Raw genomic sequence first — 14,370 nt, 5'->3', positions numbered from 1 at the left:
AGTGACTGCCCCAGGTGTCTGCTCTGGATGGGCTGGCACTTCAGAGAGAGAGCCATAACTCCCCATCCTCTTAACACTCTACTTACCTACTCTCCTAGTGGTACCATTGGCCACCAGGCTGCCGGGTGCGCCTGCCACAGAACGTGCTGCCCCGATGACGAGGGCTGTGACGCGGTCCTTGCAGGAGCTTGTGTTGGTCCCTAGTCCCTCAGCCGAGACTCCCAGCCTGCCGACGAAGAAGAGAAGGAGGTCGGAAATGAGCAGCCCATCCAAAACAGGAACTCCTGCCACGCCAGAACTGCAGGCGAAGCGCCAGCGGAAATCCTCCCTTCCTGGCCGGCGAAGGCGAAGGGGCTCTGCAAATGAATCAGCTGCTCCTCCAGTGACAATCAGTCACAGCACCCACATTGTTAAGGGAGCTAAACCTTCTCAACTAGTGCCTTATTGCATCCCCAAACCCTGCCCAACAACAGTCACCAAAAGCCGGGTGCCCCTGACAACATCTGCTGCCCAAAACTGCTGCACTCCAGCTACGCTGACCGTCCAAGACCTGAATCTAACCTTTGACCTTGCTGAGGACAGCTGTTCATCTGGTGTGGACAATCCTGTGAAATTCAGTGCCCCCGAGTTCCCTGGCTGGGAGAACGTCCAGTGCATCTTTAAAAAGCCCGAAGGTTCCTTCATGCCCAGGTTAGTGCTGCTGGGACTCTCCGATCTACCAGTTCCACTGTAACCTGCTCACTGTGCCCCACTGGGTTGGGACGGGGAACTGGGCTGGTTCATGTCATTCTGCTTTCTACTCAGTTTCATTTTCTGGTTCATCTGTACTCGTAGGATGTTCTTGTGGCTTTGAGTCAAAATGCTACAAGGGGATTCTTTCTCTGAGACGCGTGTACCCCAAAACGAGCAGTCAGATATGTGAACAAACACCAGTCTAACCTTGCACATGCATTGTTTATGGAGAATTGGAAAGTGTTTAAAAAATCCATTCCTCCTCGTCTTTTCCTGTCGATATCCAAGAGGAATCTCTTCTTCAGATAGCTTGTCCAGCTCTAAAGGCTTGTTAGAATCCAGCAGTGCCTCGCCTCGCCTCCCCTCTGAATGCTGCCTTAAGGCACTTCGCAGGTGCAGATAAACAAATGATGAGACTGTTCCATTGTACCACCTTTATTTTGACTCCTGCCTGCAGCTGCACTTCAAAAATGACTCTGGTTTGAGCTGAGTTGTATAAACCGAATGTGTATTGGTCTGTAAATGCTGGCTGGGAATGTGCTTGGTGACAAAGTAGATACTCCAGAATGCCCTTTATATAAGAATCAGTGGGGAAACTGAGGCACGGTGGGGTAGTGACTTGCCCATGGTCACCTTGCAAGCCAGGAATAGCGCCCAGGAGGCCTGACTTCAGTCTCTTATTCAAATCTATAGATGCTGCAGCCTTGCTCGGAACTTTAGTTAGAAAGCAGCAAGGAGCCCTGTGGCACCGTATGGACTAACAGACGTATTGGAGCATGAGCTTTCGTGGGTGAACGCCTGCATCCGACCAAGTGGGGATTCACCCCCGAAAGCTCATGCTCCAATATGTCCGTTAGTCTATAAGGTGCCACAGGACTCTCTGCTGCTTTTACAGATCCAGACTAACACGGCCACCCCTCTGACACTTAGTTATAAAGGTTTGCATTTCATCCATCTAGCTCAGAGGTGGGCAAACTACGGCCCGTGAGGCCGTCCTGCCCAGCCCCTGAGCTCCCAGCCGGGGAGGCTACCCCCGGCCCCTCCCCTGCTGTTCCCTCTCCCCTGCAGCCACGCTGCCGTGTGGGGAGCACTCTGACCCACCGCTCCTGCCGGGCTGTGTGGCTTGTGCCCACCCACCTCCCAGGCTTTCCAGTAAGCCAGTCCTGCCGCTCTGAGCGGCATGGTAAGGGGGCGGGAAGCAGGGGGGGTTGGATAAGGGGCAGGGGATCCTGGGGGGAGCAGAGGGGATGGGGTTCGAGGGGGCGGTTGGGGCAGGGGGTCCTGGGGGGCATTCAGGGAGCAGGGGGCGGTTGGATGGGGTGGAGGTGTGGGAGGGCAGTCAAGGGACAGGGAATAGCGGGGTTGGATAGGAGTGGGATTCCAAGGGGGGCCTGCTAGGGGGCGGGGTTGTAGATAGGGGTCAGGGCAGTCAGGGGACAGGGGGGGGGGGTTGGATGGGGGCGGGGTGCCAGGGGGGCGGTGCTGGGAGAGGGCGGTCAGGGGACAAGGAGCAGGGGGGATTGGATGGGTTGGGGATTCTGAGGGGGGGCAGGAAGTGGAGGGGGCAGAGGCCAGGCTGTTTGGGGAGGCACAGCCTTCCCTACCCTCCATACTGTTTTGCACCCCAACGTTGTAGGGACTCTTCTGTATTTACAATGGCAATGACAGTCCAGACGAGATGGGCCTGAGATTCTGTCTAGGAGACGGTGTCTCAGTGCACGTGTGTTAACTTGTTATCTGATTGGATTCAGAGCCTCCGTGCCCGTGTTCACCATGAAGGGCTCCTCCATCCCACCTGGCAGCATCCCGAAGCCGTCCTCCTTGGGCTGCAAAGCAACGGGACAGAAGAGAAGGCGTTCGGTGAGGTAAGAGCTCGCTGGAGGCCGCCAGCCCAAGACCAGGTCACCAGCTGGTGGATTGTGTGTGTCCATATCCTCCCTCGCTGGTTCCCCAGCAGCTGTCCAGGGCAGCCCATGGAGGAGCCAGCAGCTGTCTGAGGGACCACTGGAGCATGCAGTGCTCGCGCTTCCCCTCTGAGCCTGACCGCTCTCCCTGTCCTGTAACAGGCCTGCGCTCCCCAGGGCTGAGGCCGGTGAAATGGTGTTGAGGGGCTGAAGGTAACTGCTGCCCCAGAGCCTCGAGGTGCCTGGTGCTGTTCAGGAGCCCTGCCCTGGGGGCTGGGATGGAAACGGGCTCCTGCTCTCTGGTGGGTGCCGCTAATTGCCCTGCCTTCCGTTTCAGCACTGCCTCCCGCTCGCTGGCTGGGCTGCGGAGCCAGAGCCGAATTGCCAGGCTCCAGAGCAGCACTGTGACGTCCTTGCAGCCCCCGAGTATCCCAGGTAACCCCTTCTCCTCTCAGTGCTTGGCTAGACAGGCTGGGCTGCCTGTGGGAGCAACCCCTGGGCTCAGGCAGGTGCTAGGCCTGGCCTTGGCTAGTACAGGTGCCAGATGAAGCTCCCCTGCTACAGCTGAGCAGTGGCCTGAGCTGCCAGTGTCGCAGTGACTAGGTGAACTACGACAACTTATGCAAATCCTTGTGTTTCCCCATTGTGTCCAGGCAGCCCACCCTGGGGTGCCTGTACCCACCCCCCACTGCCACATGCTCAGCCCGGGGGTGCAGAGAGTGCCTTGCCTCACTGAATCCCCCCCGTCTGTCATGGGCCCTTGGGGGCTGGACCGTGGAGGGGAGGGGGATAGAAACATGGCTCCGAAGACCCTTTCCTCCTCCGGGGCCGAGCGGTGGCTCTGGCACTACCACTTGAGCTTTCATGCCTGCGTAGCACGAGGGGAGGAGGGCAGCAAGTCGATAAAGGGAGGATGTGGGACCTACTGGCTGGGGCCAGGGGTGGGAACTGGGCTCCAGGGCTCCATTGGGGGCATGTGACTTGCTGCAGGTCTGGGAAGCTCTGAGGGGCTGCAGTGATGTCCAGTGATGCTCAAGCCTCTGCTTTTATTAACCTTGTTTGTGTGTTTTCACCTCCAGAGCGTCCTCCCTGCACTCTGGGCAAGAGGAGCAGAGCAGAGCTAGAAGCAGTTGGTGGGAAAATGCTGGCTGCACCCAGGTCCCAGGCTATGAAGCTTTTCTGCTGACGTGTCCTTGGACCCCAGGGTCATCGACGCAGGGGCCGCTTGGCCGTTTTAGCTTAGCGCTGCCTGCCAGACCAGGCCTGGGACACGGCCGGCATGCCTGGAGCATGGCCATCTTCCCCCTCTCCTCGGGTACAGACTGGGCTCGCACCTCCCTTCTGTGGCAGTGTTCCCTGAGCTGCCACTCGCTGGGCCACTCCCAGCGGTGCTAGCTGTTCAGTGCCGTCTCCTCCGGCCTTTCCTGCTCCTCTCTCGGCAGCGGAGCAATGAAAGCAGGAAGGCAGCGCTGCTCCTCGTGTCTCCACGCCCTTTCCCCCTCTGCTCCTCATCTCAGCAGCCTAAGGAGAAGAGTGGAATGGGGCCTTCTGCCAGCAGTTCTCTTCCCCAGCCCAGATCCCACTAGTGTCCAGAAGCTCCTTGTTGGGGTCTGGCTCTAGAGCCGTGCAGCAGCCGGGGCAGAGCACTGCAGGGCTGTGGGCAGAGCACTGCACCTCCACACCCCCCAAAGCAAAGCTTCCTTGACCCCTCCTGCTCCTCGGCTGCACCGGCCAGGAACTCTTCTGCTCGAGGGCCAGAGTCTGATCTCAGTTACACCAGGGACTTCGCTGGAGCTGCTCGGCATTCACATTGCGCCTGGCTTGGTTTTACTAGTGGAAACCGGCTGGGGCTGGGTTCTGAGCTGGGCTTTGGGGAGTGTCCTGGGCCGCACGAATGGGCTGTGTAGCTCTCCTGCAGTTGGAGAGAGCCCTGTATTTTTATACCAGATGGATTATCACTGTTCTGTCTTTAGATCCTGTGTAAACTCCTCTTCGGTGTCTAGTGCTAACAGATGGCTGCAGCACTTCCCTTTTGAATAAAGCTCCTAGGTGTGATACTTCTCACTTCCCTCCCAGCCAGAGCCTGTCATGGAGGTGCTCGGGGATGGGCCCTGCTCCGGCTCCCTAGATGGCTAATGATTTGGGTGTCCAATGAGCCTGTCCCAAAGGCTCTCTGAAAATCTCAGCCAAGGCCTCTACCACCCCCCTCTTCTGTTCAGTGCTGCACCAGCTGGAACTTTTCCAGTGCCCCTGAGGGCAAATGGGGTGAAACCCCAGGTAACTGGCTTGATCTAGAGAGAAAATATTGGGTGTGAGCGGCCACGCCCCCTACTCACACTAACGTGTGCCTGGCTGTGAACTGCAGTGGGAAATGTCCCAACCTCTCAGTTCTGCTGGAGCCTCCTCTGCTACCCCTCAAGCGCCCGTTAGCTTCAGGCCAGTTCCAGCCATTGAGTTGCATCATCCCATCACTAGTGCTTGGCACCGCCTCTGCCCAGGAGAGGGGCAAGATTCTCACTAGCGACCCTGTGATGTCACCTCTTCTCTGCACCCTAGAACCCAGCTCACATCACCTTCCTCAGTGCGATCAAACTGGGCCTCCCAGACAGCTCTGCATGGACCTCTGTGGGGCCCCGAGTGTCTTTTCCTTCTAATCCTTACGTGCCGGCAGAGGGGGCAGGCCTGCGTCAGGGGCTGTACGACTGCAGCGTAGACCTTTGGGCTCAGGCTGGACCCCACAAAGGGGGAGAGGGACCGACCTGAAGAAGAGCCCTGTGGAGCTCATAAGCTTGTTTCTCTCGCTAACAGAAGTTGGTCCAATAAAAAATATTCCCTCCCCCACCTTGTCTCTCTAGTGTCCTGGGATCAGCTCAGCTCCAGTAACCCTGCATCCGTTTGGGGGCGAGGACTTTCTTGCACAAAGCCTTGGGCCCAGACAGTCCAGCTGAAGATTCACAGAACAGTTACAATCCAGTGAGGGGGCGGAGCAGTACGCCAAGGCTTTTCAATATGCCGATCGGTTCAGAATGCTAACACCAGCCTCATTTCCCAGCGAGCTGTCCCCTTTGCTCCTGATGCAGCCCTTCCTGCCAGCCAGCTTAGCGATCTGCTGCTTCCTGGGGGGGTTACAAACTTCCCCTGCCCTCATTATTTCAGCCCCTTTCTGGTGTAACGCTGAGAGCTGGATTGCAAAGGCAGAAGCTCGTGTGCACCCGGCTTTGCATTGTTGGAGGCTGGAAGATTATAATTAAAACTTTCAGCTCCCTTAAAGTTAGGTCCTCTCATTAAGAGGCGGATGGGGGCTGGGGGAGAACCCAGCTTTGCCTCCCTGGAGCTGAGTGACTGACGTTTTTCACAAGAGACGTTAACACTTTGATCCCATCTGCGTAGGAGCTGGGAAAAAATAAATATCTGGGGAGATTAGCTGAGACTTTCTGTTCACCCCAAAGACCTTCCCCGCACCCTCCCTGCAACATCTCTCTCAATCCATCCTTCCTGCGCTGCGGAAAAGCCGTTGCCTCAGCTAACAAGCTCGCAGAGCTGAGCTGACAGATGCGCCGCCTGCCAAGGTGAGGCAGACAAGCAATTAAAAAGTGTTGCAGTGGGTCAGAGTTGCCTGCTGCTGTTTTAAAAGGCCTGGGTGTGATTCTAGAGATCAAATGGGGGTGTAGGTGCAGCTGGATGCTGTAGCCAGATCCCCCCACCTGCACCCCGCTCCAGGTGAGATCTGCGCTGCTGCCTGCATGCACAGCATCAGCTGCGGCCGGCTGGCTCCGCTGTGCAGAACCAGGCAGCATGCTGAAGTGGCCAGAGCAGGGAACCGGGTTCTGCTCTTAGCTTGCCCTGCTCCCACCATTACTGCTCATTTATGGTTTGCTCTGCGTTCCCGAATGAGGGCTGGGCTCCCTGGTGCAAACCCAACGGGGGAGACAGCCCCTGCCCCGAGAGCTCCGTTTGTGCAGACGAGCCGGAGGGGGGGCGGGGATGAAACAAAGCAGAGGGTGAAGGTGGCGTCTCAGGGCCGTGTCTGCCCGGGGGTCAAGGACCCTGCCTAGCCCCCCAGGCGCTGGGAGGTTTCATGAACTGCAAGGGGGGTGGGTGTTGTGATGCTGAGCAGCGTAACGCCTAGGAATGCGGGGAGCCACCAGGCCAAGCCAGGTGCCCAGGCTTCCGCTGCATGAATGGGGAATGGGAGCCACCTATGCCAGCCAATGGGTGATGCTGGTCACAGGGGTGTGTGCTAAGCCCCGCCTCTCGGTGAGAGGTGCCCCTCAATCCAGGCTATGAGCTGTGAGCAGGCCCCCCCTAGGCAGAGGGGGAATTAGGCAGGTGCCTCACTGCACTGACTGAGGTGCTGGTGCCCACCAAGCTGGGCTGGGGGGAAGCCCAGGTTCACTTCCCCCCTTTCTGCCATGTGGGGGGATGGACAGATTTGAACTGGGGTCTCTCATCTCTGTGCCCTAAGCCCAGGGCTGCAGGTACATTCTCACACGGGTCCACAGCTCGCTGGTTAGGGTGCTCTCCCGAGAGGTGGGAACCCCTGGTCTCCTGCATCCCAGGGGAGTGCTCCAGCCCCACTGTCTCTGCTGGCCAGACCCACACTGGCTGGCAGCCTCTGAGCACCCACTGGCTCAGGCCTGCATGTGACAGTGGCCGAGTGCCGCTGGAGCGAGGCTGGGAGATGTGTCTAGCTGGTGAGACGCGGCAGCCATGCGCGTGTCCAGAGGCAGAAACGTAGGCGCTTGGTGAGCTTTTACCCTGGGAGTTTCAATACCTGCAGGGTCAGGCCGGAGTTTTGTGGGGCATGAACCAGAACTTCAGCTGCTCGGATGGGAAGGGCTGCGGAGATCCTGTAACAAACCTGCAGCCACCTAGTGCGTCACATCCCCATGCTGCACAGCAGGGGCACTCGGGGCTCCCTGGGGGACAGGAAGGCTGGAGCTCAAATCCCCCTGCTCCAGGAATCCAGCCCCCTGCTGCTTGAGCCAAAGGAGAAACTCCCCTGGGAGTTAGTGCTCTGGGGCCTGTGACACGGGTGCAGTTCTGATTCCACCCAGCGGAGGGCAGTGCTTGCACAGGCGGTAATTTATATAAACCACAAGGAGTCCGGTGACACCTTAAGGACTAACAGATTTATTTGGGGATAAGCTTTCATGGGCAAAACCCACTTCGTCAGATGCCTGGAGTGAAAGTTCCAGCTGCCGGCATGATGTGCTGCCACACGGAGAGACGGGCGTTACCTCGCAAGTGGAGAACCGGTGCTGACAGGGCCCACTCGCTCAGGGCGGCTGTGGTCCGCTCCCAGTGATAGATGAGGAGGTGTCAATTCCGGGAGAGGCAAAGCTGCTTTTGTAATGAGCCAGCCACTCCCAGTGTTTAAGGTACCACCGGACTCCTTGTTGTTGTTGTGGATTCGCACTAACATTGACAGTAATTTGTAGCCTCTCGGTATTTTTAAATCAAAGCAGAGAGCTGCTGCTGCTGCTGGGCCCAGATTTGCGCCAGCAGGGGAAGCACTTGGAGATTTGGGGCTTGGCGAGCAGGTGGCACCTGCTGCAGGGGGTTGATCTGCTCGGCTCTGGTTTCTTCTCACAGCACTGTGGCCTAGTCACGGAGTCCTAGCATTTAAGGCCAGAAGGGACCCCAGATCACCTGGGCTGACTGCACAGACAGCTCCACTGGGATGGGCCGGATTGTCCGTCGGGAAACGTGCATTTCACCATGCCCACAAAAGTACTTCCCTGGCCAGCAATCGCAGTGTACAAGCAGGCAGAGGATGAGAAGTGCTGCCTGCGAACTGACAAATGCGAGCTTTACGGAGAGTGAATGGTGTGAAGTGTGATGTCACCCCACCACAGTGCTGTTCAACTGTGATAACTTACATTGATAAAAATGGGGGGAAATGCCTGTTCTCCAGCAGCATTACAAACAAATAAAGAGCAAAGTCTGCCAGGCCTGTGCACAGCACACGGACCGCAACAACCGAAATGAGCCTAAAGCGTCACAGCCCTCAGGACACGACTACGCTGTGCCACAGGCCGAGGGCGCCAGGGCCCCTGCAAGGGCAGGGAAAAGACTGTGTGAGATACACCAGGATAATCCTAGCCAGTGACACCCTCACCCCCCGCAGGCTGAGGTGAACGTGAACCCCCCCAAGGCCTCTGCTAATCTGTGACCTGGGAGGATATTCCTGCCCCAGCCCCCACACAGCGCTCGGTTAGACCCTGAGCTTTGAGCTAGACCCACCAGCCAAGCCCCTGAGAGAGAAAACGCCCAGTGCCACCCCGACCCCTGGCGCTCCCCAGCCAGTGTCCCAGCCCAGCCTCGGCCATCCTGAGGCTTCAGAGGAGGGAGATAAAACAAAATAAAAACCAGACTATACTGCGGGGAGTGTAGTGGGTGTCCCGGCCCTCCCTTCTCCCTGCTGGTGACTGGCTGAAACCATGAGATTTTTTAAGACCATAAGACATAACCTGGACGGGAGCCAGCTCTCTGAACAGTCCTGTGGTCGTCCAGACGCAAGTGTCATGCACCTTCTCTGATGACCCCACACTGCTATCGGTGAAGCGTCCCTGGTGAGCGACCAACACTGGCATAACTATGCATAAGTCCCCCTTTCTGTTGCTTACTCTGTAGCAAGTGACAAACTAGGGCTGTGCGTCTGTTTATCGCCCCATCACAATGCGGGAACCCCACTGCTGCAAATCCATCAACCAGGTCCTGCACATTGTCAAGCGTCACAGTCCTGCATCGCAGGAAATGGTTAATGCCCTCCCCCCATGGTGGATTTTCCAACTCCAAAATGATTTCCCACCCACCAGTAGCACTCTAGCATTGCAAGTTTCCACGGTGCAATCACCACACGCCTCTCCACTGCCTGTGCAGCTCTCGTTTTGGTGTTCCTGTGCTGGAGAGCTGCGGCACAGAGCCAGGAATGTGGGATTTCGCACCTGAAAGTTCTGCAGCACCGCTCATCACCCCAAACCTACACTGTGATGTGACCCCACCAGTCAGTGCTTGTTTCTCAGGCCTGGGAGCACCGCTCCAGTGTCTGCAGCTGCTCCATGAATGCCACCAAAACCCCTGAATTTTTGCTCTCTCTCTCAGCAAACTGTCCTCCATGAAATCCTCCTGTCCCCCGCTCTTGCAGTACTTTCTGCCGGTCTGCAAAACCCAGATGAATCAGACTTTCTGCATTTCAACAGTCATGAAAACAGTGCAGAGCTCTGAGGCGCCAGGCTTCTCTCTGAGATGGCAGAGACCGAAAAGAGCCATGTGGGTTTATGGAATTTTTTTTAAAAGGCACAAAAATGATGGGCTATGTGGGTAGCATTACGGGAGGGAGCAAGTTGCATGCTGTGAACTTGACCCTTAGTTCCCAGAGATCTCTGGACAAGTCATTTCTCTCCCACAACACATTGCAAAAATGTCCCAAAGGGCATTGCACCATAGCAGCGTGTGGCACATGGGGATACCTGTCCGTGGTTGCACCGCACATGCCTGGTGAATATGTGCCGAGCTGACGCAAGCAGCCAAGTATGTACGTGCAAGAGCAATATACCAACTTTGCTGGCTGTGCGCGGATATAACGTGTGTCGGGTACACATGGCCTAAGGGTTTGGTGAGTGCTGTGACTCCAGACACATTGAGACGATAGATACTGATTTTTTCCCCCAAACCAAGAAGCAGAAGGGGGACTAGATCCATTACAGAGCTGAGACCTCTGGAGGTCTGCAAATTCCCAGACAGTAAAAATTCTCTGTTTAAAGACAGGGCTGTTTGTAGGACATGATTCCAGCTTCTGGAATTCCTGAGGAACAAGTCTAACCCTAGAGAAAGGTCTCTGCGAATAACGGCAGCTGAACTGCCATGGGGAAGGTTCCCAATGATCGCAGCCTCTAGTGCAGAACAAGTGCGCCGGCTCCAGCAAACAGGCAGGCCAGAGAATGCAGGCGCCATGGCCCAGTGCCCGCCATGGAAAGCAGCGCGAAAGGCAGAAGGAAAATGCCAAGCTCCTGGGCCACAGTGCCCGGGGTTCGGGAAAGGGCACCACTTGCTGTGCCAAGGCTGCAGCTCCCTCAGGCCAGGGAGACAAAAGTAGCAGCAGGGACAGCGACTGGGGATGCGGGGACTTCCAGCGAAGAGGAGGGGCTCGCTCGTTGGCGCTAACAGCGCCAAACCTGACGGTCTCACACACACGCTGCAGAAGGCGGCTGCCAGCCGTTGAACAGCCAGGCCTGTCACTGTGCTGTCCCCGCAGTGCCCGGTTTGAGGCCAGCTGCAGCCTGGAGCCAGCTGCAGCATCGTGCCAGCAGCACCACAAGCAGCACGATCAGCCCAGAGAAATGGGACCAGGTGCTGGTGACGTACAGTCAATAAAGCCGTTCTGCAGCTGGGCGAAAGCCGGCTGTCGAGAACCCATCGAACAGGAGCAGGGCCGGTGCTACCATTAAGGCGAACTAGGCGGTTGCCCAGGGCGCCAAGATTTGGGGGGGTGCCAAAAAGCGGTGCCCCCAATTTTTTTTTTACAGTGGTTCCTCCCCGAGCGCGCGGTCGCTGCTCCACTTCTCCTGCCTCCCAGGCTTGCAGCAGCGATCAGCTGTTTGGCACCGCAAGCCTGGGAGGAGAATTAGAGCAGGGCAGCTTGCTCGGGGAGGACACAGAGCAGAGGTGAGCTGGGGTGGGGAGGTGCTGCATGGCTAGGGGGGGAGCCTCAGGGCGGGGGGGAGCTGCTGCGGGGGTGGGGGCACCTCAGGGTGAAGGAGGGGCGGGGAGCTGCCGCAGGGCTGGGGGGGGTGTGCGCAAGGTGGAAGTTTTGCCTAGGGCGCGAAACTTCCTTGCACGGGCCCTGAACAAGAGCCGCTATGGCTTGGAGCTGGCAGAGAGCAGCACCATCCCCCCACACGCAGGGTCAGTGACTGCAGGGGGAAGAAACAGCTCCTGTCCCAGCAGGTCCCCCCCCGGACCCAGATCCTGCCAGTGGGCGAGCCCACCCCCCAGCTTACCCCTCCCTGGCAGGGGGGCTACACAGGCCAGCGACTGGAGGGAGAGCAGAGCAGCCACACGCACACCCCTCCCAGCGTTTCTCACACGTATTCTCTCCAAGTGAATAAACGTGTGTGTGTGTGTGTGTGTCTGTGTGTCTGTGTGTCTGTGTGCATGTGTTCCTATGTGTGTGCACATGTGTGCGTCTGTATGCACGTGTGCGGGTCTGTTTGTGCCTGTGGGTGCGTATCTGGGTGTGCACCACTCGCCCTTTGCTCTCCTCACCCCTCTTCTGCAGCAACTGACAGATTCCAAGGCCAGCAGGGACCATTCGAGCGTCTCGTCTGACTCCTGGATAACACAGGCCAGAGACCTGCCCCACAACAATCACAGCATCCGTCCTCCTTCCCCCCACCGGCTCCTATTGCTCCATTTCCCCCTCCCTCTTCCCCCTCACCCGCCACAGCTCCCACAGCTCCAGCTGCTCCCCATCCTGCTCCGAGCCAGACCCCACCCCCACTCCCTCCTCCTCGGGGCCTGGCCCTCCCTCCATCCCACCCTTCCTCCTCCTCCGTCCCCTCCACGCCTCGCTGCCTCCAGCTCCTGGCTCAGCAGCTGACATGGCCTCTGCAGCTGCTCCCCTCCGCAAGGCGCCTCCTTCTCCCCCTGCCCTGGCTCAGACTGGGGGGGGGGGTGTCTCCGGCTTCTCTCGCCTCCCTGCTGCTGCCAGCAGCCCCCTTCCCACTTCTGGAGCAGCGCAGCAGCCAACTCTTCTGGCCTCTCCCAATCCAGGCGGCTGCTACCAACCGTCCACCCATCCCCTTCCTCTCGGCTCGTGCCTGGCCCTGGGCTCCCCACTCGGCCTCAGGGCTGTCGGTGCCCATGCTGGTGGCCCGTCCGACCTCGGGTTGCCAACTTTCTACTGGCTGGAAACCGGACACACCTGCCCTGCCCCCTGCCCCGCCTCTCTCCTGAGGCCCCGCCCTTCCCTGCCTCTTCCCCAAGGCTCCACCCCTTCCTCAAGGCCCCACCCCTTCCCCGCCTCTTCCCACAAGGCTCCACCCCTTCCCCACCTCTTCCCCACGGCCCCACCCCTGCCCCGCCTCGCTCCTGTGGCCCCGCCATTCCCTGCCTCTTCCACAAGGCTCCACCCCTTCCCCAAGGCCCCACCCCTACCCCCCCCCTACCCCAAGGCACCACCCCTTCCCTGCCTCTTCCCCAAGGCCCCACCCCGTCCCCGCCGCTTCCCCCAAGGCCCCACCCCTTCCCCAAGGCCCCACCCCTTCCCCGCCTCTTCCCACAAAGCTCCACCCCTTCCTCAAGGCCCCACCCCTTCCCCGCCTCTTCCCACAAGGCTCCACCCCTTCCCCGCCTCTTCCCACAAGGCCCCACCCTTTCCCCGCCTCTTCCCCATGGCTCCGCCCCTGCTTTGTCTCTTCCCCCGAGGCTCCGCCTCCATATTCATCTGGCACAACAGGAGCACCGAAATGCCTGGTTTGTCAGCAGGCCGCACCCCAATGCAGCACCTGAAGGAGCATGTTCGTCATGGCAACACGCCCAGCAGTGACATCAGTGTGCGCTACACAATGGCAGGTGGGCTTAGGACTTTTCTAAAACGCTCTTTAGAAGACGGGTGAGGACATTTCCCACAGCACCACACACACACACGCATCTACGTACATCTGGTGATGCTCTCCATGAGGACAGCTGGGTTTAAACTGGGTTAATAAATCGGGTGATGAATAAAATGCAGTTGGGCACTGCCTGAAAAGTCAAACTTGCATTAAATGTTCCTGATCTAATTAGGGAGAGAAATGGACTGGGGGGGGGGGGGTTGGGTATGTTTTAGTTCCTTGGGTTTGTTGCTGTAATGCCAGCCTCAAAGCGTGCTCCCCTCGCCTGCATCAGGTGGGGACCTGGCCATGCTGGAGACGAGTGACAATTGTACCCTGTTCATGCTGATGAAGTGGCGAGACTCTGTCCATCTCTGGGAGCCTGGTGGAGGGGAGTGTGACGGGTTGAATCACAGAAACCCCCTTGGGGCTGCCACGTGATGTGCCAAGACTACGTCTGCCCCTGCTTTCCTGCCCTGGCAGCTTGGGACTTCAGTGCCCTGCCTGGTTTGAGCCAGACCCGCTGGCCTGCTGCAAACCCAGACCCAGCTCTGAGCCACGCCCCTAACAGCTGCAGGCATAACTGAAAGCAACTTACAGACGTGTTCCTGCCTTTAACACTCAGGTACCCAGCTCCCAATGGGGTCCAACCCCCAAATAAATCCGTTTTACCCTGTATAACGCTTATACAGCGTAAACTCATCAATTGTTCACCCTCTAGAACACTGATAGAGAGATATGCACAGCTGTTTGCTCCCCCAGGTATTAACACACACTCTGAGTTAATTAATAAGTAAAAAGGGATTTTATTAGATACAGAAAGTAGGAGTTAAGTGGTTTCAAGTAGTAGACAGAACAAAGTGAATTGCCAAGTGAAATAAAATAGGACACACAAGTCTGTGTCTAAGAAACTGAATACAGATAAAACCTCACCCGTTCCAGTGAGCTTCCTTTTACAGACGAGTCTCCTGCTAGTCTGGGTCCAGCAATCACTCACACCCCCTGTCGTTACTGTTCTTTGTTCCAGTATCCTTGGGGGGTGGAGAGGCTCTCTCATTAGCCAGCTGAAGACAAAATGGAGGGGTCTCCCACAGGCTTAAATAGACTTTCTCTTGTGGGGGGAACCCCCTCCTCTC

General features: G+C 57.8%; 1 protein-coding gene across 1 annotated transcript in view; it reads left to right on the top strand.

The window, feature by feature from the left end:
* Window positions 1-3,962, top strand: part of KIF18B (kinesin family member 18B) — a 34,201-nt gene extending 30,239 nt beyond the window's left edge. The window contains exons 13-16 of the mRNA XM_039504015.1: window positions 99-690; window positions 2,484-2,597; window positions 2,974-3,071; window positions 3,716-3,962. Of these exons, the coding sequence (XP_039359949.1) occupies window positions 99-690; window positions 2,484-2,597; window positions 2,974-3,071; window positions 3,716-3,822 (911 nt within the window). The 3' untranslated portion in view covers window positions 3,823-3,962. The remainder of the gene's footprint in view (window positions 1-98; window positions 691-2,483; window positions 2,598-2,973; window positions 3,072-3,715) is intronic.
* Window positions 3,963-14,370: the final 10,408 nt, after the last annotated feature.

This window comes from Mauremys reevesii, linkage group 17, assembly GCF_016161935.1.
Source record: "Mauremys reevesii isolate NIE-2019 linkage group 17, ASM1616193v1, whole genome shotgun sequence".
Lineage (NCBI taxonomy): Eukaryota > Metazoa > Chordata > Testudines > Geoemydidae > Mauremys > Mauremys reevesii.
The sequence above is the reverse complement of the archived record's forward strand: the minus strand, read 5'-3'. Positions and strand labels throughout refer to the sequence as shown.